This window comes from Scyliorhinus canicula, chromosome 4 (genome assembly GCF_902713615.1).
Source record: "Scyliorhinus canicula chromosome 4, sScyCan1.1, whole genome shotgun sequence".
NCBI classification, from domain to species: domain Eukaryota; kingdom Metazoa; phylum Chordata; class Chondrichthyes; order Carcharhiniformes; family Scyliorhinidae; genus Scyliorhinus; species Scyliorhinus canicula.
In genome coordinates this window covers 87,373,075-87,399,484 of record NC_052149.1, presented here as the reverse complement: position 1 = coordinate 87,399,484, position 26,410 = coordinate 87,373,075, and the positions used below count along the sequence as shown (strand labels likewise).

At 48.1% G+C, this 26,410-nt stretch overlaps 1 protein-coding gene across 4 annotated transcripts in view; it reads left to right on the top strand.

The window, feature by feature from the left end:
• Positions 1–25,776, top strand: part of LOC119964755 (zinc finger protein GLIS1-like) — a 494,047-nt gene extending 468,271 nt beyond the window's left edge. For 3 of the 4 annotated variants that reach the window (XM_038794696.1, XM_038794698.1, XM_038794699.1), the window contains one exon: positions 25,567–25,776. In XM_038794696.1, coding sequence (XP_038650624.1) covers positions 25,567–25,703 — 137 coding nt within the window. In that variant the 3' untranslated portion in view covers positions 25,704–25,776. The remainder of the gene's footprint in view (positions 1–25,566) is intronic. The other variant, XM_038794697.1, reaches the window with a different exon arrangement.
• The last annotated feature ends 634 nt before the right edge of the window (positions 25,777–26,410 follow it).

Genomic DNA, 26,410 nt, shown 5'->3' with positions numbered 1-26,410 from the left:
GAGCCAGGGACCAGTAGGATCGGTGAGAGGGAGAGTCAAGGATAGGGAGGGTCACCGAGAGGGAATGATGTCGCCAGCGACCAGCAGGGTCAGAAACTGGGAGGTTCGGGGAGTGGGAGGGTTGGCCAGCGACCATGATGGTTGGCAAGAGGGAGGTCGACCAGCAACTGAGGTTGGGGTACTGGAGGGTCAGCCTGCAATTGGGAGGATCAGGGACTAAAATAATTGGTGATAGAGGGTGGCACTGACAGGGTGCCAATAACAGTGTCCAGGTGACAGTGCGAAGGTGCCAGTGCCAAGCCAGCAGTGGGAGTGCCGGAATATCACATTGCCCAGAGCCGACTCCCAGGGGCCTCCGGTGGCCTGGGAAAGCACCCAAGGAGTTGTTATGCCTGGTCCACGTTTGTGTAGATCCGTGCTAAACGTCGCCATGACATGGTCTCTCACGCGGGGAGTTCATTCCCGGGTCTTGAAAGAATTAGACGCTGACATATTTAAATGAACCTAATGGCTTAAATATGTTAATCTGGATCTTGCCCAGTGAAGGCAAGATCCCGATTGCTACATCTTGCGAGATCTCGCGAGATCTTGCAAGGCGTTCCGAGTATCACAAATCTTGCAAGTGGACTCTCACAAGATTTAACAACCTCGTCACGTCACTGAGTCGGGCACGACGAGTCCATTCGACCGCACCCTATGTTTTTGGTCCAAAAAACAAAGAGACATTCAAGCAATGAAAGCAGTACAGAACAGAGCACAGGATTGAATTTCATTGTCAGATCTCTGAGTTTTAAGGAAAAACTGGACAGAATTAATCTGACAAGGAAGTATCTGAGAGATTATCTTAATAGAAGCTTATAAAATGGTAAATAGTATGGAAATACTGAATTACTATTTTAAAATAAGCAGTGAAAGTAAATAAGGAGTCACAGGTTCAACCCAGTGAAAGATAACTTCAGCAGCATTGAAAGCAAAGTACCGTGGATGATGGAAATCTGAAAGAAAAACACAATGCTGGAAATTCTAAGCAGGCTGTAGTTTATGTGGAGAGAAACAGAGGTAACTTTTCAGGTTAGGATGACCTTTCATCAGAACGGTAACTTTAAAGCTGATACTAAGTCCTCACTTAAAGTTGTGGTTGCATTCCTCAAAATCACAACCTTAAGTGAAACATTGGTTCCCACAGATATCAATGTCAAAACTGTAGTTTGGGAATCAGAAAAAAAAATATTGAAACATTATGATCCCAAACTGGACTGAAACCCCAATCTTTTAGATTATTTGAAGGATTGGTCTTAAAGAATGATTCGCTCCAGGGATGATTACATGAATAAATAGGGCTTGGCTATTTTTAAAATAAAACCTTTTAATGACTACAGTATTAAACTTTGTTAACTTCACACCCAAAAAGACTAGCTTACAATTTTACACCTTAAACACTACTACTCAATTTCCTACTAAACAACATCAAAAGAAACATACAGCTCTCAATCTATTTTACTGTGGGAGAATTGTGGACTCAGCATTAGGCAGATCAGAATGCAATTCCTCTCACGAAGGCTTTCTCCAAAAACTGCCTCTCCCCACAGCTTTTTCCAAAAGCTGACTCTGCTTTTCAAAAATGTGTCTCTGCCTCTCTTGGCTCCACCAGCAATGACTTCATCTCCCTAAGCTGAAAACAAATTGGCCACGATTCTCCCAACAAGTCCATTTGTGGCAGGGGTTTGGGCTGGATTCTCCGATTTTGAGGCTATGTCCGGAGGAAGTGTCATGTTTTATGATGAAAATGCCAGCAACGCCCCGCACCGATGCTCCACGCAGTGGGGAGCTAGCCACGCCACGGAAAACCCCCAGAGTTCCCGACAGAAACGGCCGGAGAATTGCCGGGTCCGTGGCCGCGCATGCACACGCCATTGACCTGCAGTGGTTGCGCCGTACAACATGGCACCGGGGGGGTTTGGACCCGGCCTGTCAGATAGTGACCCCCTCGCCAACCCGGACTGGGCGGTGACTGGGCGGTGCTGGACACAGTCCGCAGCCACCACGCGAGGTTGTCAAAAACTCAGAGCACACGTGTCCCTCGCTGTTGAGAAGCCGGCCCATCAGGGGCAGAGCAACTGAAAACAGGCACCACCCCCAATTTCAGCGACAAAAGGGATTCTCTGCCCGATCGCCGAATATGATTTTGTCGTCGGGCAATGGAGAATCCCACCCTTAGTCACTTTTTTGAAGCCATGGGAGTTTCTCACCAGATTAGCCCACACTGAATTTTTTTTTAGCACTGGGAGCTGAAATCCGAGATCAGGCCGCTATTTTGAAAGGGTGTTGCGGTTTCTATGTGAGGTTGTGGGTCCCCAAAACCCCCCATCCACAGGCAATGTCTGTCACCCCCACACACATAGGCACTACCCCACACCCTCTAAGTGAGGACACCCAACCCTCTCAACCTCTGTTACAGCACCACTCCCTTCCAGTACCCCCACCTGTCACGCCCCCCCCACAACCTCCCAGAAGCCCCCAGGGTGGCAATGTCAAGGTGCAAGCTGGGCAGTGCCAAAATACTCACATTCCAGAGGCAGGGCTAGGGAGCCACCCTGCACTGACCGTGACCACACAGGGATCCTCCCCGGGTGCCATGTTGCCCACGCTCTTATGGATCAGCACTGATCGGTATAGCCTCCCTAGAAGGCCGGACAATCGAGGTAGACCGATAAATCCTGGGTTAGTAGGTCTTAAGTAGGTTTAAGGCCTACTTCTAGGAGTGATGTTTGGTCCCGCCCTTTTGGGCGGAGCTCCAAATCCCGACGGCTCACGTGACTTGGGTGAATCCCGCAAGGCGCGGAGCTATCAGGAAGCCCGTGAGAGGGTCTCACTGGATTCACCGGCTGCGTTGCGTTCTCACTCGAGCGCAACATAACCAGAGAATCGCGCCCATTATCTCTGCATGCTGTAAATCACATGAACTCCCCAGGGACTTCCTTAGTCAAACCACAGTACATTAGCCCAGACTGAAAAACATATTCCTTGTGTTATGGGCCAGGGTTTAGAGAACCCCAAAGTGTATCATGGAGTTCACCTGACCCACAACTTTTAATAGATTGTGGTTATGGGGAGCACAAGGGCCCACTCTACAGGTGTGGCACAACAGAGAACTAAAGTACTTTTAAATTAAAACAATGGTTATTTATGAAACCAACTAACACTTTATAAACCCACAGTAAACATCTTAACAACTATCAACACCAATAATCCCCACAGATACAATATTCGAGAAGTAACCCTTGATCTTTCCTTGCAACATTCATTAGAGAAATACCCTCTTCAACACAGACATCAGGTTTAAATTCTCTGCTGAGAGCAGTTATTACTTTTAAACTCGCAAGTGATTTGAAGACATTCCTTTCATGCAGAAAGAAATCAGAATTACACCTGGTTTTGCTGGATGCAGCTCCAAATTTGCAAAACAAAATTAAACACAGTGCAGCTGCCTGCTCAAAAACGAAAGTGAAAGACAGCCAGCCCAGCTCCACCCACACTCTGACATCACTGCAGCTATCTGATAAACACCCATTTCTTAAAGGTACACCCACTACAACTATTTGATAAACATCCATTTCTTAAAGGGACTCGCACATGACACTTGCCAATTTCACCTTCTGGCTGCTAAAACACCCAGGCCATGCAAAACAGAATTATTTTTTAAAAAGCATAACCATTGCAGTCAAACAAACTCTAACCTCAGGCTTTTAACCTTTAAATTGCCCGATACTTAGAACCCAATATTCTTAAAGTCTTCCATCGTCACAAACATTACGCGCTCTATAGTTGAAATATTTTGCATCGCTAAATTCCTAAATTGTAAAATGACGTAACTTTTAGAAAAATTTAACTTTCTGCTTACAATATCTACCGCTCATCATGGATCCTGCTTTCTAAACCTCTCCCGATATATCCCATTCCTCCCCAACTCTATGGGTTGTGGCCTCTCCTTGCCCCTACCCAATCTTAGCTGTGGCCTCTCCCTTCTCTGACCCATCCTCTGGCTGAACCTCCCCCGCCTTACTCTCCATTTCCCTCGCCAGATCGGATCCGAAACTGGAGTTTCGATGGTGTGAATCCCGATGATGCAGAATTGCCACGCAGCCAAAGCTACAATCCCACGTTTTGTAAAATTCCCCTGTGGGATAGGGGGAAGCCAACAACTATAAGGTTGGGGAAAGGAAAAGCTGCAACTTAGAGGTTGGGGAGGGGAGTGCTTCAACCTGGCATTCAGGGATTGGGTTGCAGGCTGCTCCAAAATGGCGTCAATAGGGTTTCATGGGCACGGGACCAGACGGTTACACAGTAGAGTTCTATAAGAAGTTTTCCGGCCAGTTAGGGCCGCTTTTGGTAAAGGCTTTCAATGAGTCAAAGGAGTTGGGAGTGCTCCCCCCAACGTTATCACAGGCATCGATTTCCCTTATCTTGACACAGGATAAAGATCCGGAAAGCTGTGGGTTGTATAGGCCAATCTCCCTGCTAAATGTGGATGCAGAATTGCAGGCAAAGATCTTGGTCACACGTAGAGAGGATTGTGTTCTGGGGGTAATAGGAGAGGGCCAGACGGGATTTGTTAAGGTCCAACATTAGGTGGCTCTTTAACGTAATAATTATGCCTGTGGAGGGGCACGAGGTCGAGGTGGTGGTGGCCATGGATGCAGAAAAGGCCTTTGATCGAGTGGAGTGGAAATATCTCAGGGAGGTCCTGGGAAGGTTTGGGTTCGGGTCGGGATTTGTGGATTGGGTCCACTTGCTATATCAGGCATCGGTGGCAGGGGCTGGTTTAGCTCACTGGGCTAAATCACTGGCTTTTAAAGCAGACCAAGCAGGCCAGCAGCACGGTTCAATTCCCGTACCAGCCTCCCCGGACAGGCGCCGGAATGTGGCGACAAGGGGCTTTTCACAGTAACTTCATTGAAGCCTACTTGTGACAATAAGTGATTTTAATTTCATTTCATTTCATATGCAAGGATGAATCGGATGCGATTGGAATAGTTTAGCCTGTTTCGGGGGACGAGACAGGGGTGTCCACTCTCCCCACTACTGTTTTCCCTGGCCATAGAGCCGTTGGCAATTGCACTGCGAGCATCATACATTTGGCAGGGGATAGTGAGAGAGGGGGGTGGAACACAGGGCCTCGCTCTATTCGGACGATTAGCACCTTTATATAACAGACCCGTTGTGTGTGTGTGTGTGTGTGTGTGGGGGGGGGGGGGGTTTGCAGGAATTATGGGGGTACTGAAGGAATTTGGACAGTTCTCAGGTTATAAATTGAATATTGGCAAGAGCAAGGTTTTTGCGATCCAGGCAATGGAGCAGGAGAGGAGATTGAGGGAGATGCCGTTCAAGATGGTGGGAGGGAGTTTTAGGTAGCTGGGTATTCAAGTGGCACGGGACTGGGGTCAGCTTCACAATCTAAATTTGGGCAGGTTGATAGAGCAGATGAAATGGGACTTCTACAGGTGGGACGTGCTCCCGCTGTCATTGGCGGGGAGTTTACAGACTGTGAAAATGACCGTCCTCCTGAGATTGCTGTTCGTTTTTCAGTGTCTCCCAATTTTCATCCCTAAGGCGTTTTTTTAGGAAGGTAAATGCGGCGATCTCGGGTTTTATTTGGGCCGAGAAAGCCCCGTGGGTGAAAAACGTCCTACTTGGGCGGGGGCACAGGGAGGAGGAGCTGCACCTTCCGAATTTTATCAACTATTACTGGGCGCCTAACGTATCGATGGTTAGCAAGTGGGTAGTGGGGGAGGGATCGGTATGGGAGCAAATAGAGGAGGAATCTAGTAGGGGCAAGAGTCTGAAGGTTTTGTTAACGGCACCTCTGCCGTTTTGGCCGGCTTGGTACTCCACAAGCCCGATGGTACTGGCAGCCCTGAGGGTGCAGGGACAATGGAAGCAGCTGTCTGTGCACCATCATATACTTGTGTGTATATTATGACAGGGGTTACAATAGGGGAGGTGAAGAGGAAGTGGGGGGAAGAGTTGGGAGGGGAGTTGGAAGTCGCGTTATGGGAGGAGGCCCTCAGGAGAGTCAATGCATCCTCATTGTGTGCCAGACTTAGCCTGATCCAATTCAAGGTGGTCCACAGGGCTCATATGACCGTGGCCCGGATGTGCAGGTTTTTTGAGGAGGTGGAGGACAGGTGTGGGCGGTATGGGGGAACTCCTGCAAATCATGTGCATATGTTCTGGGCGTGTCCAAGGACGAGGGGATTTTGGCAGGGATTTGCGGATGTCATGTCAGAGGTCCTGGAAGGGAGGGTGACTCCGAGTCCAGAGGTGGCCGGCGTTTCGGCCTTTGCCTCCCTGGTGGCCTGGAGACGGATTCTATTGGGATGGAAGGACTCGGAGCCTCCAAAGTCGGGAGTTTGGGTCAGCGACATGGCAGAGTTCCTTAGGTTGGAGAGAATCAAGTTCGTTTAAGGGGTCCGTTACAGGGGTTCGCTCGGAAGTTGCAGCCGGTCATCGACTTCTTCAAGGAAAATTAGACTGTGGGGGGGGGGGGGGGGCGGGCATGTAAGTGACGAATAAGGATAGGAAAACTGATGAAGGGAGAACCGTGAGACGGAGTAGTTACGTGGACCATGATAGGGTTTATGCTTTGGGGGAGATGGTTATGTTATTGTGGGTTTGTTGTGCTTGTTGGGTCTTCTTGTTTAAAATGTTAAAATTATAAATACCTTAATAAAATACTTTCTAAAAAAAATAGGGTTTCATGGGAAATGACATTGAAATAAATCTTGCAACTTTTTGTTTTAAATTTAGAGTACTCAATTCATTTTTTCCAATTAAGGGGAAATTTAGCATGGTCAATCCACGTAGCCTGCACATCTTTTTGGGTTGCGGGGGGGGGGGGGGGCGAAACCCACACAAACACAGGGAGAATGTGCAAACTCCACACAGACAGTGACCCAGAGCTGGGATCGAACCTGGGACCTTGGTGCCGTAAGACTGCTAACCCACTGTGCCACCGTGCTGCCTTTATAATTCTTGCAACATTCAACAAATTACAGGCACCCCATTGATTTACTTATATTAAAGTGAAACATTAAACAGGGCAATGTTAAACGAGGACTTACTGTATTAATAGCTTGTTCTTCAGGGAGTGAGTGATCAGCGTTGGAATGGGCTTCTGGCAGAGTGATGCATGTGAAAACCTGGAATCATTTCAAAATAAATTATATTTTGGAAGGTAAGGAGTGTAGAGTTGTTTTGGGTGGAGGAATCACAAAGAATTCCAGTGCGGAGACCATTCGGGCCATCAAGTCTGCGCTGGCTCTCTGAAAGAGCTCTACTTAATCCCACTCCCCTGCCTTATTCCAATAACCTTTAATATTCTTTATTTTCAGATTGCAACCAATTCCCTTTTGAATACCTTGGTCAAACCTGCCTCTACCACCCTCTCAGGAAGTGTGTTTCAGACTTCAACCACCATCTGAGGAAACATTTTTCCTCACATTATATATACATACTCCTTTTGCCAATTAGTTTGACTCTGTGCCCTCTAGTTCTTGATGTTCTCTTGAGCGAGAACATTTTCTCTCTCTTTATCCTGTCCATACCCCTCAAAGTTTTGAATACCCCTACAAAGTCTATGTCAGCCTTCTTTTCTCCAAGGAAAACAGTTTTGACCCCTCAAAACTATCCTCAAAGCTACAGTTCCTCACCCCTGGAATCATTCTTGTGAATCTCTGTCCTCTCGTCAGTGCCTTCACATCCTTACTCAAGTATGGCACGCAGAACTGGACACAGCACTCCAGATTATGCCCAACCAGTGTCTTGTACAAATTCAACATGATCTTGTACTTGACACTCTATTAATAAAGCCTAAGTGACTATGTGTCTTATTAACTGCTCTCTCAAAATGCCTCTGACATCTTCATTTTTTTATACATATACACCAAGATCTCCCTGATCCTCCATCTCCTTTGGAGTTTCACCCTTTATTTCTGTCTCTCCATAGATTTCCTGCAAAAATGAATTACCTCACACTTCTCTGTATTGAACTTCATCTACCACCTGTCTGCCCAATCCACCAGCAAGTATAAGGGCTGGATTCTACGTCCGGTGCGGTGTACACCCAGCAGCAGGATTCACCATCCCGCCAGCCGGCCAATGGGGTTTCCCATTGTGGGCAGCCCCCGGGCGTGGGTGCATTGTCAGCGCAATGGAGAATCCCGCCAGCAGAGAATCCAGCCCCATGTCCTTTTGAAGTTCAAGATTATCCGTCTCACAGTTGACAATGTATCAATTCTTTGCATCACTACAAATTTTGAAGTCATGCCCTGAAAAAATAGGAAGAGCAAAGATCTCAACACTGAGTCCTGTAGAACTCCACTACAAACCTACCTCGAATCTAAAAAATAACTGTTTCCTGTCACTCACTCGGCTAATATCTTATCCACGTGCCTACTTTCCCTTTTATCCCATGAGCTAGACTTTTGATCAGAATTGTGTGGCACTGGGGCGGCACGGTGGCGCAGTGGTTAGCACTGCTGCCTACAGCGCTGAGGAACCGGGTTCGATCCCTGCCCTGAGTCACTGTTCATGTGAAGTTTGCACATTCTCCTCGTGTCTGCCTGGGTCTCACCCCCACAACTCAAAGATGTGCAGTAGGTGGATTGGCCACATTAAATTGCCCCTTAATTGGGAAAAAAAATAATTGGGTACACTAAATTTTTAAAAAATTATTGTGTGGCACTGTACGAAATGCCTTTTGAAAATCCATATGCACCACATCAACATGACACGGTAGCACAGTAGCTAGCACTGTTGCTTCACAACGCCAGAGACCCTGGTTTGATTCCTGGCTTGGATCACTGACTGCGGAGTCTGCGTGGGTTTCCTCCGGGTGCTCTGGTTTTCCCCCGCAGTCCAAAGATGTGCTAGTTAGGTGGATTGGCCACGCTAAATTGCCCTGTAGTGTCCAGAAGCTAGGTGTGGTTGCTGGGTTACGGGGATAGGGTGGAGGTGTGGGCTTAGGTGGGGTGCTCTTTCGGGAGCCGGTATAGACTCGATGGGCCTAATGCCCTCCTTCCACACTGGAAATTCTATGATCCTATGAATAGCGTTGTCCTTATTAACCTTCTCTGTTACCTCCTCAGAAAACTCCAGCAAGTTAAACATGATTTTCCCCAATGAACCCATGCTGGCTTTCCTTAGCTAACCTCCACTTTTCCAAGTGACTACTGATTTTGTCCCAAGCTATAGTTTCCAGAATTTCCCCGACCACTGAAGTCAAACTGATTGGCCCATCGTTGCCGGATTTACCCTTGCACCCCTTGAACAAGGATGTAGAATTCACTTTGCCAGTCCTCTGGCTCCTCCCTATGTCTAAGATTGGAAAATTATTACCAGTGCCTCTACAATATCCACTCTGACTTCCCTCAGTATCCTTGGTTGCATCTCACCCTGTCCTGGTATCTTTTGTATTTTAAGTGACGATAGCCTTTCTTTTTTTTATATTATCTTTATTGTCACAAGTAGGCTTACTGCAATGAAGTTACTGTGAAAAACCCCTAGTCACCACATTCTGGCGCATGTTAACGAAGGGAGAATTCAGAATGTCCAAATTACCAAACAGCATGGGCGCGATTCTCCGCCCCCTACGCCGGGTGGGAGAATAGCGGGAGGGCCTCCCGACATTTTTCACGCTCTCCCGCTATTCTCTCCACCCCCCCCCGACCTACGCCACGATTCGCGATTCTCCGAGGCCGAGCGGCCGGGCCTTCACGCCCGTTTCAACACAGCAGCAAACACACCTGCTCGCTGCCGTCGTGAAACGGGTGCCAGATGCTCGTTTGGGGCATCTGGGGGCCCGATTGGCACGGCAGTACCACGGCCGTGCCAAGGGGGGCATAGGCCGATCGCGGGCCGTGCGTCCGTAACGGACGCACTCTTTTCCCTCCGCCACCCCGCAAGATCAAGCCGCCACGTCTTGCGGGGTGGCTGAGGGAAAAGACGGCAACTGCGCATGCGCAGCCGGCGTGACGCTTGACGTGCGGCCTTGACGACAGTCGTCAAGGCCGCGCCGCTGTGACGCACGGGGGGGAGAATCGGCCCCGGAAGTGGGCGTGAAGACTGCCATGGGTCACGGCCTGTCCCACGGCAGCCTTTACGATTCTCCTCATTTGCGGAGAATCTCACCCCATGTCTTTTAGGACTTGTGGGAGGAAACCGGAGCACCAGGAGGAAACCCACGAAGACACAGGGAGAATGTGCAGCCTCCGCACAGACAGTGACCCAAGCTAGGAATCGAATATGGTACACCGGCGCTGTGAGGAAACAGTGCTAACCACTGTGCCACCATGCCGCCAAATATCTCTCCCTTCTCAATTATAAATTCTTCGAATGCACCAATTATTTCCTCTTTCACCTCAGCCTAGTAGCATCTTCTTCCTTTGTAAAGACATATGCAAAGTATTAATTTAATACCTCCATTATTTTTCCTGCCTCCACATGCAAGTTCCCGTTTTAATCCAAAATCTGTCCTACTTTATCTTTTATCCTCATTTTATTGTTTATATTATAGAAAACCTTGGGATTCCTTTAATGTTAGTTGTGAGTCTCTTTTCACATGCTTGCCTTGCTTTTCTTATTACTTTTTCACTTCTCCTCTTGTCCTTCTATATTCAGCCTGATTCTTTATTGTATTTACTACTTGATATCTGCTGTATATGCACTTCTTTTTCACTTTCACTTCTATCCCTGTCACCTCCCAGGGCACATTGGATTCATTTGTCCTACCTTTCCCCTTCAAGGCAATATACCTTGACGTTACCTGCAATATCTTTTCTTTTAAGGTGCCCTTTGTTCACTCTTTTCTGCCCACATTTGATTCCAACTCACCCAACTTAGATTCTCATCCCATTGAAGTTGGTTTTACTCCGATTAATTCTCTTTGCTCTGGATTATTCTTTGTACTTTCCCACAGCTCACCTAAAACCTATGATACAATGGTCACTGCCCCCGAAATGCCCTCCACTGATATTTGATCTACTTGGGCCAACCCATTCCCCGGAACCATTTCCAATAGTGCTGCCCTCTTGTAGGACCAGAAACATATTGCTGCAGAAAAGTAGCTTGAACACATTCCAGGAACTCATGCCCCACTTGTCCCTTTGCACTATTCCTATCCCAGTCTAACTTGGATAATAGAAGTCTCCCAATATTATTACTCTATAATTCTTGCAGTTCTCTGTAATTTATTTAAAAATTTGTTTCTCCAAATCCCTTCCACTAACTCGTGGTCTATCTACTACACCGATCAATATTATTGCACCTTTTTCATTCCTTACCTCTAGCCAGAGATTCCGTTCTTGACCCCTCTGGAACATTCTCTCTCTCCAGTACCATCTTTTTTTATACCATAATGCCATCTTTTTTTTAAAAACGCATTTTATTCAAACTTGTATCTAAGTAGGTTACAGCAAATAAACACCCCTGGAAACATTAAACATTCTTCCCAACAATAAGATTTTCCTCCTTGTTCACCCTCTGCCCTCCCCATCACCCCCAGCCGCGACGAACAGCTTCTCAGACACGGTCACAAACATCCTCTACCTTTTCTCGAACTCCCCTGCTGTGCCCCTTAACTCATACTTTATCTAGGAAGTCACACAGGTCACCCAACCATGCTGCTACCCCCGGTAGCGATGCCGACTGCCACTGCAGCAAAATTTATCACCGTGCAATCAGAGAGGCGAAGGCCATGACATCGGCCTTCCTCCTCTCCATGAGCTCCAGCTTCTCTGAAACCTCAAATATTGCCACCAAAGGGTCCGGGTCCACTCCCTCCTCCAGTATCCTGGCTAAGACCGCGAACACTCCCGCCCAGAATCTTCCCAATTTTTCACAACCCCAAACATGTGCACGTGATTCGCTGGCCTCCGCCCACACGTCTCACACTCATCTGCTACCCCCTGAAAGAACCCACTCATTCTCACCCGACTCATATGCACTCTATGCACCAACTTGAACTATATAAGGCTTATCCTTTTAACAAGAGGAGGTCCCGTTTACCCTTCGCAGTACCTCACTCCATACTCCCCAATTGATCTTCATTCCCAACTCAGTTTCCCATTTCTCCTTGATCTTCACCACCCGCTCGCCTCCCTGCTCCCCCAGCCACTTGTATATATCCCCAATTCTTCCCTCCCCTTCCACTTCCGGAGGCTGCAGTCGCTCCAGCAGGATGTATCCCGGCAAACTAGGGAACCCCTTCCAGACCTTTCGTACAAAGTCCCTAACCTGTAGATACCTGAACTCACTACCCCTCGGCAGCTCTACCCTCTCCCTTAGCTCCTCCAGACCGGCGAACCCTTCCTCCAAATACAAATCCCTACCTTGACCAGCCCCACTTCCCTCTACCTCCTGTATACACTACAAACCCACGATTCTCACACAGCAGCATTAGCGACATCCCTTCCACCCTAAAATGTCTCCTCAGCTGATTCCATATCTTCACCTGGACTGCACCGCTGGGCTCCCTGATTACCTACTCTGAGCCATTGGCAATGCTGCCGTCACCATAGCCCTCAAACTAGACCCCTTACAAGATTCCTCCTCCATCCTAACCCACTCTACTTCTCCTACCCACCACCGCTGCACCTTGTCCACATTCGCCACCCAATAATAATGAAGCAAGTTTGGCAACGCCAACCGCGCCCCCCCCCCCCCCCCCCCCCCCCGCCTCTGTAGCAGGGTCCTCCCCACCCTCGGTACCTTCCCCACCCATATAAAGTCAGAGATGATTGTGTCCATAATGCCATCTTTAGTCAATACTACCACCCCACATCCCCCCCTTTCCTGTCTCACCGAAACAACTTGTACCCAGGAATATATATTTTTTTTAACAGACAATTTTATTGAGGTATTTTTTGGCATTGTGGACAGTAACAATATATATTAGTGTGCAGATACCAATTGCAAAAAACATAGTGCAAATAACAGTTCCTCTCTCGCAAATCGATCCGCCTATTCTTCCCCCTTACTCTACACTATTCTACCCCCCCCCCCCCCCCCCCCCCCGCCCCCGACGATTAGTTCCCCGCGAAGAAGTCGATGAATGGTTGCCACCTCCGGGCGAACCCCGATAGTGATCCTCGTAAGGCGAACTTGATTTTTTCCAAGCCGAGAAAGCTTGCCATGTCTGACAGCCATACTTCGGTCTTTGGGGGCTTTGAGTCCCTCCAGGCCAACAGTATTCGTCGCCGAGCTATCAGGGAGGCAAAGGCCACAACGTCGGCCTCTATCTCCTCTTGGACTCCCGGGTCCTCCGATACCCCAAATATCGGCACCTCTGGACTCATCGCCACCCTTGTTTTTAGTACCCGGGAAATGACGTCCGCAAATCCCTGCCAGTATCCCCTGAGTTTTGGACACGCCCAGAACATGTGGACATGGTTCGCTGGTCCTCCCCCACATCTAACACACTTGTCCTCCAGCCCAAAGAATCTGTTCATCCGGGCCACCGTCATGTGGGCCCGGTGAACTACCTTGAACTGAATCAGGCCGAGCCTGGCACATGTTGCGGTTGCATTTACCCTCCTCAGAGCATCTGCCCATACGCCTCCCTCCAACTCCCCACCAAGCTCCTCCTCCCACTTGAGTTTCAGTTCATTGGTCCCTGTGTCCTCCGCTCCCATAAGCTCCATATAAATATCCAAGACTTTCCCCTCTCCTACCTCATCCCTGGAAACTACCCTGTCCTGGATCCCCCTTGGTGGAAAGCGTGGAAAGGACGGGACCTGTCTACGTACGAAATCCCGCACCTGCAAGTACCGAAAGTCATTCCCCCTTGCCAGCCCGAACTTCTCCTCCAGCGCCCTCATGTTTGCGAAGGTCCCTTCCAGGAACAAGTTGCCCATCCTTCCCATCCCCACCATCCATGACGCTCGAAACCTGCCATCCATCTTCCCCGGAACAAATCGGTGGTTGTCACATATTGGGAACCAGACTGACGCTCCCACTTCCCCCGCAGGCTTCCTCCATTGGCCCCAAATCCGCAGAGTCACCACCACTATAGGGCTGGTGGAGTACCTGGCCAGCGGGAGCGGCAGAGGAGCCGTGACCAGGGCTGCCAGGCTGGTGCCCCTGCACAAAGCAGCCTCCACCCGCTCTCAAACCGACCCCGTACCCACCATCCATTTCCTTATCATGGCTATGTTAGCCGCCCAGTAGCAGTTGCTGAGGCTCGGCAACGCCAGTCCTCCCTCGCTACGGTTCCGTTCCAGCTTCCCCCTCTTTACCTGCGGGGACATCTCCGCCCAAACAAATCCCAGGATGATTTTATTGATTCTTTTAAAAAAGGACCGCGGAATGAAAATAGGGAGACACTGAAAAATAAACCGGAATCTCGGGAGGATCGTCACCTGCACCGCCTGTACTCTCCCCGCTAGTGACAGCGAGAGCGCATCCCACCTCCGAAACGCACTCTTCATTTGCTCCACCAGCCCAGACAAGTTTAACTTATGCATCTTGCCCCAGTCACGTGTTACTTATATCCCTAAATACCTAAAACTTTCCCCAACCAGCCTAAACGATAGTTCCCTCAGCCTATTCTCCTGACCCCTCGCCTGCACCACAAACATCTCGCCTTTTGCCATGTTCAACTTGTAGCCCGAAAACCGGCCAAATTCCCCAAGGATTTCCATAATCCCGTCCATCCCTGTCGTTGCATCTGACACGTACAAAAGCAGGTCATCCACGTAGAGCGAGACCTTGTGTTCTATCCGCCCCTGACCATTCCCTTCCATCCCCTTGCCGCTCTCAGAGCAATTGTCAGCGGTTCTATGGCCAACGCAAACAGGAGTGGAGAGAGGGGGCATCCCTGTCTTGTCCCGTGGGGTAGTCTAAAATACTCAGATGTCGTCCTGTTCGACCTTACACTAGCCTCCGGGGCGTGATATAGCAGTCTAACCCAGTCCACAAAGCCTTCTCCAAACCCAAACTGTCCCAGCACCTCCCATAAATAGTCCCACTCCACCCGTTCAAAAGCCTTTTCGGCATCCATTGCCACCGCTACCTCCATCTCTCTGCCCTCCAGGGGCATCATAATCAAATTGAGTAGCCTTCTTAGATTGGCTACCAGCTGCCTGCCCTTAACAAACCCCGTTTGGCCTCCACAATCACGTCCGGTACGCAGTCTTCGATTCTGGACACCAGGAACTTGGCCAGCAGTTTAGCGTCCACATTAATAAGGGAGATTGGCCTATAGGACCCACAAGCTTCCGGATCCTTATCCCGTTTTAATATCAGCGAGATGGTGGCTTGCGATATCGTCGGGGGTAGCACCCCATTGTCCCTCGCCTCGTTAAACACCCTAACCAGCACCGGCCCCACTATCCCCGAGAACTTTTTGTAGAACTCCACTGGATACCCGTCCGGCCCCGGGGCTTTACCCGACTGCATGGCCTTCAGACCCCCTTACTTCTTCAGCTCTAATTGGGGCCCCCAGCCCCTCTACCATCCCCCTACCCACCATTGGGAAGGTCAGCCCATCTAAGAAGCACCTCATCCCCTCTGGCCCCGTGGGGGTTTCCGAGGTATACAGCTTGCTGTAGAAGTCCCTGAATACCCTGCCCCGTCCACTACCGTCCCCATTTCCTTGGCCGCATCCCTCTTCCTAAGTTGCTGTGCAAGCATTCTGCTGGCCTTCTCCCCATACTCATACACCGCGCCCCTGGCCTTTCTGAGCTGCTCTACGGCCTTCCCAGTGGATAGCGCCCCAGCTCCGCCTGCAGTCACCGTCGTTCCCTAAGTAGCTCTGCCCTCGGGGACTCCGCATATTCCCTATCCGTCCGTATCATCTCCTGCACCAGTCTGTCCATCTCCACCATATCCGTTCTGTCCCTTTGGGCTCGGATTGAGATCAGTTTCCCTCTTACCACTGCCTTCAGCGCCTCCCAGAGGCGCTTCCCCGTTGACCTGAGGTAGTCCTGCATGCATTTCCCCACTCTCTCACACACCCTCTCATCTGCCAACAATCCCACCTCTAACCTCCATTGTGGGCGCTGGTAACGTTCTTTGCAGACCTGCAGGTCGACCCAATGTGGAGCATGGTCCGAAATAGTGATCGCCGAGTATTCTGTTTCCTTCACCCACTCCAAAAAGTCCCTACTCATAATAAAGAAGTCAATACGAGAATAAACCTTGTGAACATGTGAATAGAATGAGAACTCCTTCTCCGTCAGCCGGCTGATTCTCCAGGGGTCTACCCCCCCCATTTGTTCCATGAACCCACTCAGTTCCCTTGCCATTGCCGGGACCCTGCCCGTTCTGGAGCACGACCGGTCCAGGTTGGGATCGAGGACTGTATTAAATTCCCCACCCATAATCAACTTGTGCAAATCCAAGTTGGGGATTTTCCCCAGCAGCCTTTTGATGAAATCTACATCATCCCAGTTTGGAGCATAAACATTCACTAGGACCACGTTCACCCCCTCAAGCTTGCCCCGGACCATGGGAAATCTACCACCCCCATCCGCAACTGTCCGCCTCAAATTTAACCCGTTTGTTAATCATGATCGCGGCCCCTCTGGTCAAGCCCGAATGGAAGACCTGGCTAACCCAACCCTTCCGTAATCTAATCTGGTCCGCCACTTTCAAATGTGTCTCCTGCAGCAACATTACATCCGCCTTCAGAGCACGTAAGTGCGCGAACACACGTGCCCTCTTGACTGACCCGTTTAATCCTCTAATATTCCAGGTGATCAGCCTGGTTGGAGGGCTCCCTGCCCCCCCCCCCCCCCCCCCCCCCAGCAACAACCCTTTGTAACCTAACCTCTGCCATATACTGGCTGTATACACACCCCGCTCCCGTTGACTAGCTCAAAGCAACTAGCCTGGTGGCTCTCAACTCCGGCACCACCATGTCTCCCACCTATTGTCCCCCCACCCCCCTCCCCCACGCCCATCCACACCACCTCTCCAGAACAGCCCTGTTCGAGCAATCGCTCTGGGACCGAAAGAGAGAGAAAACAAACAAAGAACAAAGCTCGCACCCACGGTAGTGCAATTCAAACTGTGTAATGAGGTGGGCGCTACCACCCACCCCCCTCCCAACATTCCCAGAAAAATAGCAAAAAGAACCTGAACAGCCCCCCAGCACCCAATAACTTTAACTTTGGCTTTAACTTTAAAACTTTCAAACAGGCAAACACAAACACAAGAACACCCCCAATTTTAAGTAAAAGAGCATGCCGAACGACATCGCTAACACGAAGGGCAATCTGCGAACAAATGCAAACGTCCCTTAATACACTCTAACTTGAGTCCATGGGTCCTCAGTTCAGCACCAGTCCATGCCCCTTAGCAAAGTCCATCGTTTCCTCCGGGTCGTCAAAATAATGTTGCCATTCCCAGTATGTGACCCAAAGCTTCGCTGGGAAAAGTAGCCCGAACTTGACCTTTTTAAACAGAATCTCTTTCATTTGTCTGTAGGCTGCCCTTCTTCTGGCCACCTCCTGGCTCTGATCCTGGTAGATGCGCAGGACACTGTTGTTCCATGAGCAGCTCTTCGTGCTCTTGGCCCACTGTAGAACCCGCTCCTTGTCCACAAACCCCCCCAGCCTGTCCATCAGTCTTGATTGTTGCTCCTTCAATTTTCTAATTTCCACGTCCACTACCGTTTGGAAATCCGCCTGCTCTTGCACTGTCTTCTCCAGTGCCTGGACCTTCTCATCCAGAGCGTCCAGCCTCTGGTCCAGTCGCTCCACCACTTTCTGGAGCGGTTCCAAATTATCCCGCTTCAGCGCTGCGAAGCTCTCTTTCATGACCTTCAGCATGTTGTCCAGTGCTGTCTGGACTGTCCGTTCCGTGGTCCGTTCATCGGCCATCTTTCCTCCCACTTGAGCTTCCACACCACCTTTGTTCAGCCCCTTCTTCGCCTGTTTTCGCTCCCTTCTGCTCCTTAAGTCCATACAACTCTGTATAGATTCAGATCTAGAGTGCTATTGTTTTTCACTCCAGTGCTCAAAAGTTCAAAAAAGTCAGGGGAAAAGGTCTTGAAGTCTGACCGGACGAGAGCCACCAAATGCGCGACTTACTCCCTCATAGCCGCCACCGGAAGTGTCGTACCCAGGAATATTTAACACCCAGTCATGCCCTTCTTTGAGTCAGGTCTCTGTTACAACAACAATTTCATAATTCAAATTGGCAACCTGTGCCTGTAGTTCGCTAATCTTATTAACCATGCACTGCAGTCACATACCTGCACATTAACCTTGATTTAGACTTTTTCTTACTTTACATTTTATTCTACCCCATTTACTATTGCCTACTCTAATTCTATAAAACTCTCCAAGTATCCTATTTACCGTTATACTACTCTCTAATATATCCTCCTTCATTAAAACTTCTGTCCTTCCCACTGTCAGTTTTTCTCTTCTTCATTCTGAATTTCCCCTCAGGTTCCCACCCCCCTGCCAATCTAGTATACAGTGCCCCCCCCCCCCCCCCCCAAACAAGCTCTTGAAAACCCCTCCGTGAGGATATGAGTCCCAGTCCTGTTAAGGTGTAACCTGCCCATCTTGTACACGTCCCTCCTGCCCCAGAAGCAGTTTCTTCGGTCCAAACATATGCAGGTTCGATGCATTGGCTAAGCTAAAATTGCTCCTTAGTGTCAAAAGTTGTGCAGGTTAGGTGGGGCAAGCTGCACTGACATACCTTAAACTTTATACAAAGTGTTTACTGCAGCATGGTATAATACCAATCACCTCTCCCCTCTGTGCCGAATCCAGAAAGGTTACGAACCAATCAATGTCCGGGACTCTGGTTTTTTGAACTCCTGGTTCTCACTCTGCTGCTTTTTGGGCTCTCTCGCTCCAAACTCCCACTGCTTTATGGGCTTTTCCTGTAGCAAAGAGCCAACTACTAGAAGCTGAGGAAAGGTAGAAGGTGAAAGGATCATCTCCTTCTCTCTTCATCGAACTCCCTCAGTCAGCATTCTAACTTAAGCACTCGAGTGCAGCCCAATACAACACTCCAGTGCAGAATTAAGATGGACCAAATGGAATTCATTTTTCATAAGTATCTTAATTTGGTTCATCAGCCCAGGGTGACTCCACCAGAGGAAGATATAGGCAGAGACTTATGGTAGTGAGCTGTAGAGCAATGGCCAGGAGCTGTGTTTCAGGTCTAGTTTATTTTGAGTGATAGCAGCAGGTGTGAATGTTATTTTTCTACATTCTGAGGAAAGGAAGAGTAAATTTTACTCTTGCATTCCAATTGTTCATGCCAACATGATTGGCTGGCTACAATGGTGAACGGTAATAATGCAATGAAATTATTCCCAAAGCTGTATGAAGTCTCCCTTTCGAACTGCTGGGAAACTGACAAAATTGGGTGGGGCATGTGGAATTTGGTGCATTCTCTTACACGTCATTGTTCAAAAGGCAAACAGTTAATGGACACGTCATGCCGCTTCAATCATCTATTTGCACCGTTAATATATAAAGGAAATAGTCAGAAAGTGGAGATTTTAGGCAGCTTCATTCAGCTGAAATTGCTTGAAACCCTGCCTCTTAACATCAGCAAATACTTACAAAATAGCAAATGTGCTTAATATGTTTTAAACGGGACCTTTGCAAATTGTGCATGTATATCCTCTGTACAAAAAGCAGGACAAATCCAACCCAGTCAATTACTATCCCATCAGTCTACTCTTGATCATCAGTGAAGTGAAAGAAAGGGTCATCAACAGTATTAGCAATAACCTGCTCGCTGACGCTCAGTTTGCATTCCGCCAGGGCACTCGGCTCCTGACCTCCTGGCAGTCTTGGCTCAAACACTTGTCCGGGTGAGTGCAGCTCCAACAACACCATCCAGGACTAAGCAGTCTGCTTGATTGACACCCCATCCACAAATATTGACTCCCTCCACCAAGAACGCACAGTAACAGCAGTGTGTACTGTCCACAAGATGCACTGCAGGAACTCACCAAGGCTCTTTGGAAGTGCCTTCCAAACCCACGACCATTACCATCTAGGACAAGGGCAGAAGATGCAAGGGAACATCAACACCTGGAAGTTGCTCTCCAAGCCACTCACCATCTTGACTTGGAAATATATTGCCATTCCTCCACTGTTGCTGGGTCAAAACACTCCCTAACAGTACGTTGGGTGTACCTACACCACATGGATTACAGTAGTTCAAGAAGGCAGCTCACCACCACATTCTCCTGGGCAATTTGGAATGGGCAGTAAACGCTGGTCTAGCCATCTCACGAACGAATATTAAAAAACACTCCAGGTAATCAGTTCTCTCAGCGACTCAATGCAAATCAACTAGTAATTGTGCCACACTTGGATTTAAATTTGTCCTACATTCGGAATCATGCCTGACTTCAATGTGAGATTTGTTGGATACTTTCCCAAACCTAGTACAGTATAGTTGAGATTAGCTTCCATCTTTTTCACTATTTGGGCTGTGGGGATAATCAGGTGGCGAGTCAGAAAAATTGTCAACAGTCATGGTGCTGTGTTCCTCCTATCGTAACAAAGAACAAAGGCAAACTTGTATGGCTGGTGTTCTTTCCTGTTTTTGACAGCATTAATATGTATTGGTTATCTTTAAAGTGTAATCTGTTTGGGTGCTAGGTTAATTTTATAGCACAAAGTGTTTATTATTTAAAAGCTCTCCCTCCTTGATGGAAGGATTTATTTGTTTTTTCCTCTTGGGTCTGGTTTGAAGTAAACCTAATCTATTTAGATATTGTTCTGCAGTTTCTTTAGAGTTTGATTCTAATCACAGAAATTGTAATTTTGCAGCTTTAGCCTTGCCAAGATATATTATCTCTGAATTGAAAAGACCAGTGAACTTAATTACTCTACCTTTTAAGTGTAGTAAATTTATGCCATGCCAAGTTTAATGAAGTAATCCTTTTTAAAACTTATTATATCATTGTTTGAATCAGACCAAGTCATGTTTGTAGCCATTGGGTGTTTTATAGTTTTATTTTGCTTAACTTGGTTTCTTTAGATCATGTGTTTTACTAAGTAATAATTGCAAGACCATGGCCCAAAACTTCGGGTCTCCAAATCATCAGAGACCAGACGCACCGCTGATATGTGCGTCGGATCCCTGTGGAAGTCTTGACACGCTGACCTACATGCGAATTGCCTGGAGGTTTCATTGCAGTAGGCAGTTTATCTGATCCCCAGGAACCTCCACGAATGTCTCAGATTCTGAGTTAGAGACACAGACAATTCCGTGGTACTTACCTGGATTTTTACCCTGGAAATGTTAGATAGAGTAAAACTCAAGACTAAAAGATCTGGCTAACTACACAACTGCCCGTCCATTCACACACTGCCAATCCCCCCTGACCAATCAGCTATCCCCTTTACTCGCGACTATCCCCGCTCACCCAGCTACACCTCCAGGCCACTTGACTACCCACTTACCCACCTCACCGTCATAACTCAGGCACCCATGTGGGAGGAAGGAGAGTGTGCTAGATAAGAGGGAAGAGTGTGCATTGTGGCAAAGAAGCTCCTGGTTGTAATCCCAAGCCAGACTTGATGGCTAAAGAAGGCGCATTCATAATGTAGGCCAAACAGGTTGAGTATCAACCTGAAAATCCTTTTAACACATGCCAATGGCAGGTGACAAGAATGGAAAAGATTCCAGTCAACCAGGTAATGGAAAGAAAGTTTGAGCCTCTGCCATCACTATCCATTGCTCCAGATTACAACACGCACATAAAAGTACATGTCGTCATAGAAACGTAGACTCCCTGAGTGAGCTGTAACACAACTCTGCTGTGTACATCTACAGGAGTAGTTTGGGCATGTAAGCCTCCATGCTATAGGAGAGGTATGTTCCAGGTTTCGCACCATAATTGCAGCTTCAGATGTGAACCATCACTTAGACCTACTTGTATTTGTGCTGAAAAACTCACGTTGCTGGAATGCAGCAGGTCGTAGAACCTCTTCCAACATTGAAGCCAGGCTTGACTATGATCTCCTGCTGCACTCACGGTGGAGGCTATCTCCTGCCATATCCTCTTCGTCACTGTGGGCAGGTTCCACCGGAGTATATAATTCTGTGCTGTCTCTGGACCTCCTTGACCAGGATCTAAAGATTTTGTTTACTGAAACAGGGTGCAGCCTCTCCCACACCTTCCCCACTTTCCCTTCTTTGTCACATTCTGACATGAGAAATTGAAAAAATGGCACGTGAGGCTTCAACTCTGCTTAAATACATGAATCACACTCTCTCTCTCATCAATGTCTAATGTTGGGAAAGGGGGGGAACGGCATATGCCGAATGCATGTTAGCCTGGCCTTTACTCCAATCACTCCCAAGTGTTGTGTTGTGCACTAGACCACAAACTCCCTTGCCGTCCTGCTCTCTCTCAGTCACATTATACTGCAATGACAAAGTGCAGCTGCGAGAATCCTGGTCAAGGCTCAAATGCATGGCTGCATTAAGAGATGGGTGGAAATAAGGTAGGAAGATGCAAGGGCAAAGATTCATGACAAATATGGTGTGCATCAGTCATCCCCATAGACATTGTACTAACCTTTTTTTGTATTTAAAATAATTTTTATTCAAATTTTTACATAATATCAACATTTTTACAAAGAACAGTCCCCCCCCCCCCCCCCCCCGGCGCATACACAGCGGAAGAGATAAACTAACACCCATCATTCCCCCAAAACATCTGCCCGTCCCTTCAATAGACAGGACAGAAACCCCCTCTCCCCCGCGTATACACAGAAGAGGTAATGAATTAATGCCCGACATTGGCACAGAACAACTATGCCCGTCCCTTTAGTACAAAACAACAAATCATCCCCCCCTCCTCCTCCCCCCCTCCCCCTTTTTCACCTTCTCTAGCTTCAGAAACCCTGCCATGCCGTTGACCCAGGCCTCCACGCTTGGGGCCTCGCGTCCTTCCACTGAAGATGAATCCTCCATCGGGCTACCAGGGACGCAAAGGCCAGAACACCGTCCTCTTTCGCCTCCTGCACTCCCGGTCCCTCTGCAACCCCAAATACTGCGAGCCCCCAGCCCGGATTGACCCTGGATCCTACCACCCTCGACAAAGTCCCTGCCACGCCCTTCCAAAATTCCCCCAGTGCTGGACATGCCCAGAACATATGGGCATGATTTGCTGGGCTCCCAGAGCACCTAATACACCTGTCTGCACTCCCAAAGAACCGGTTCATCCTTGTCCCGGTCATGTGAGCCCTGTGCAGCACTTTAAACTGTATGAGGCCAAGCCTCGCACAAGGAGGAGGAGTTTACCCTCCCCAGGGCGTCCGCCCACGTCCCCTCCTCAATCTCCTCACCCAGCTCCTCCTCCCATTTACCCTTCAACTCCTCAACCGAGGCCTCGTCCATCTCCTGCATCACTTGGTACGCCGCCAAGATCCTCCCCTCCCCAACCCACACCCCCGAGAGCACCCTGTCCTGGACCCCACGCAGCGGCAGCAGAGGGAACCCCGCCACCTGCCGCCTGACAAACGCCCTCACCTGCATGTACCGAAAGGCGTTCCCCGGGGGGAGCCCGAACTTCCTCTCCAGCTCACCCAGGCTTGCAAATTTCCCGTCTATAAACAGGTCCCCCAACCTCCTGATACCTGCCCTGTGCCAACTCAGAAACCCGCCATCAATTCTCCCCGGAACAAACCGGTGGGTCCCCCGTATCGGGGATCCCATCGAGACCCCCACCTCCCCCCTGTGCTGCCTCCATTGCCCCCAAATTTTGAGGGTAGCCACCACCACCGGGCTCATGGTATACCTCGTTGGCGGGAACGGCAGCGGCGCCGTCACCAGCGCCTCCAGGCTCGTGCCCACACAGGACGCCATCTCCATCCTCTTCCATGCTGCCCCCTCCCCCTCCATCACCCACTTACGCACCATCGCTGCATTGGCAGCCCAATAGTACCCACAGAGGTTGGGCAGCGCCAGACCCCCCCATCCCTGCCCCGCTCCAAGAACACCCTCCTCACCCTCGGGGTCCCATGTGCCCACACAAACCCCGTAATGCTTCCGTTAACCCGTCTGAAAAAGGCCTTCGGGATAAGGATGGGGAGACATTGTACTAACCTGAGTCAGTAGAGAATACTGCAAGCAGCTGTGGTGCCAAGGTGCTGCCATCTCCATGGCTGCATCTTGTAAAGGTTTTCCAGATTTAACTTGGTAGTGTGTTCTCCTTCATTAAATGTGAACAGGCAGCAACAATAACTATATTTTCCTATGGAAAGCCCATAATGGACCATCTCTTCCAGTGTCAGCAACCAGTTGGAGAACTATTACAGTTAGTACTACCTGACTGTTGATTGACGCCTCCTCCGAGACACAGCAACACTTGCATCCACACCCTGTTTCACAGCAGGAACTCCTTACAGGCTCTCCTTTCAAACCTGACCGAGTTGCGTAACCCACTCTGGGCCCACCTCCAGATCTTTATTGATTCTGGGGTCAACGGACTCGACTCTATCGTGCAGCCCCTCCTCTCTTCCCCCCCCCCCCCCCCCCCCCCCCAGCGAAAATACAGCTGTCTGGTGAAATTTAATGTGTGTTGGGTTCAGGAATTTTCCCGATTCTGTGAACCTGGGAGCGAAAATTAAGGTGAATGTCTTTCAGCTGTGAGTCCTGATTGGGCTAAAAGGTGAGTGGCACATCTCTTCTTGAGTTATGTAAAAAGACTGAATATTAAACAATTATATTGGATTATTCAATATTCCAACAACCATAGACTATTTACCAACTCCAATATTTATTATTTAAAATGGTAAAATTTCTGCATCATGCAACATTATTAAAGAAAGAATTATTTGGGAACTCAGCGAAAGCAAACTGTGCTTTCACAGTTAAACCTCTGTTCAAATCGGGCTCAAATTTATGAAATACTCTGTTGACTAGAAGGATCTACGTAAAATGGTTTTAGCAGGTCTCAATCTGGTCCTTGGTGGCCTTAGTACCTCATAAGACACTAAATACAATTTCACTCAGAGATATGATATAGTGTACGTATGGAAATAAAATGATGAATTACTGAATCAGGCACCACTCTTTTGATTGGGGTTTAAGCACAATGGGAGGAAGATTTTCTTTATATGCTGTACTTATAAAAATGGGTTTGCATTATGTTACATACAAAATGCTCAGAGAAAATCTTCCCCACACTTTGAGCTTTACTATGTGGATTTTAATTGTCATCTAATCAATTACTGGGTTGTTTCATTTCTTGGTATACACATTCTCCACCTTCTGTAGCATGAACATTAAGTAACCATAGAAAGAAAGAATGGTTCTAAGTCTTTTGTTGAGATTTGTTTGGTTTACTTCTCTCTTTGTCTCAGTTTTTAGAGTTAACTTATTAAGGGGTAACTTTGTGAGACAAAATACTAGATGAGAGCCTGGGTTGTAAATCAGCCCTACAACCCTATCTCTGTCTCAGATCTGTGCTCCAACCTAATGGGGCTCCGTCCTGGCATTAAAAGTTTGCAAAATTACTGCTATTGTGTATTACACACCCTTAATAGTATACTTGTGGAATTCTATCCACAGGTTTTGACATTGTTCCGGAATCTCAAGGTACATTCGGAGAAACACTTCATAATGAGCTAGAAGACAATGGACTCTTCCAGGTCAACACCATTGACCGTTGTCTAGGCCAGATGTCCTCTGTTTACACAGAGACCTGAAATCAATGTCTTTCAGCTGTGTCTTCCTCTCCTGGACTACCAACTGCCTGGCACATCTCTGCTTAAGTTATGTACAAAGACCAAATATTAAACAATTACATTGAATTATTCAATATATCTTATTACATTCCAACATTCATTGACTATTTACCAACTCCAATGATCAACATCCAAAAAGAAATGAAGAGGTAGATGTTATGGTGTGTGTTAACACATTGCTGCACAGGTCTATTGTACAGAGCTCATATGCCTATCACTGTACATATCAAATAATTTATCACAGCTGGCATTGTGAATTCAAGCCTCATCAACAGCATAAAACTCGTTCTGTTCATCAGCAAGTTGTTGGAGCCAACCCACCATTTTTGACTCATTGTATAAGACCCATGTTTCAATTGTCAATTTTATCCTCATATGTTCAAAATTGAAATGGTTAAAAAGCAAAAAAAGCTGCATATTTTATAATGTTTTGAATTAATGATCAGGGAAGCTTTAGCAATGTTAAGAACACTAAATAAGATAGAATTCAAAACAGTTATTTGGTCTAATAATGTGTACAATCTACCCAACTATGAATTCCAGCCCACCCATTTAATCACGAAGGAAAGTTGAAGAAAACTCAAAATATGTATCCATCCACAGATCTCAATGATTAATTTTGGCTTGAGATCAACACCAATTTTCAATCTTGTCAACAGATAGGAGCA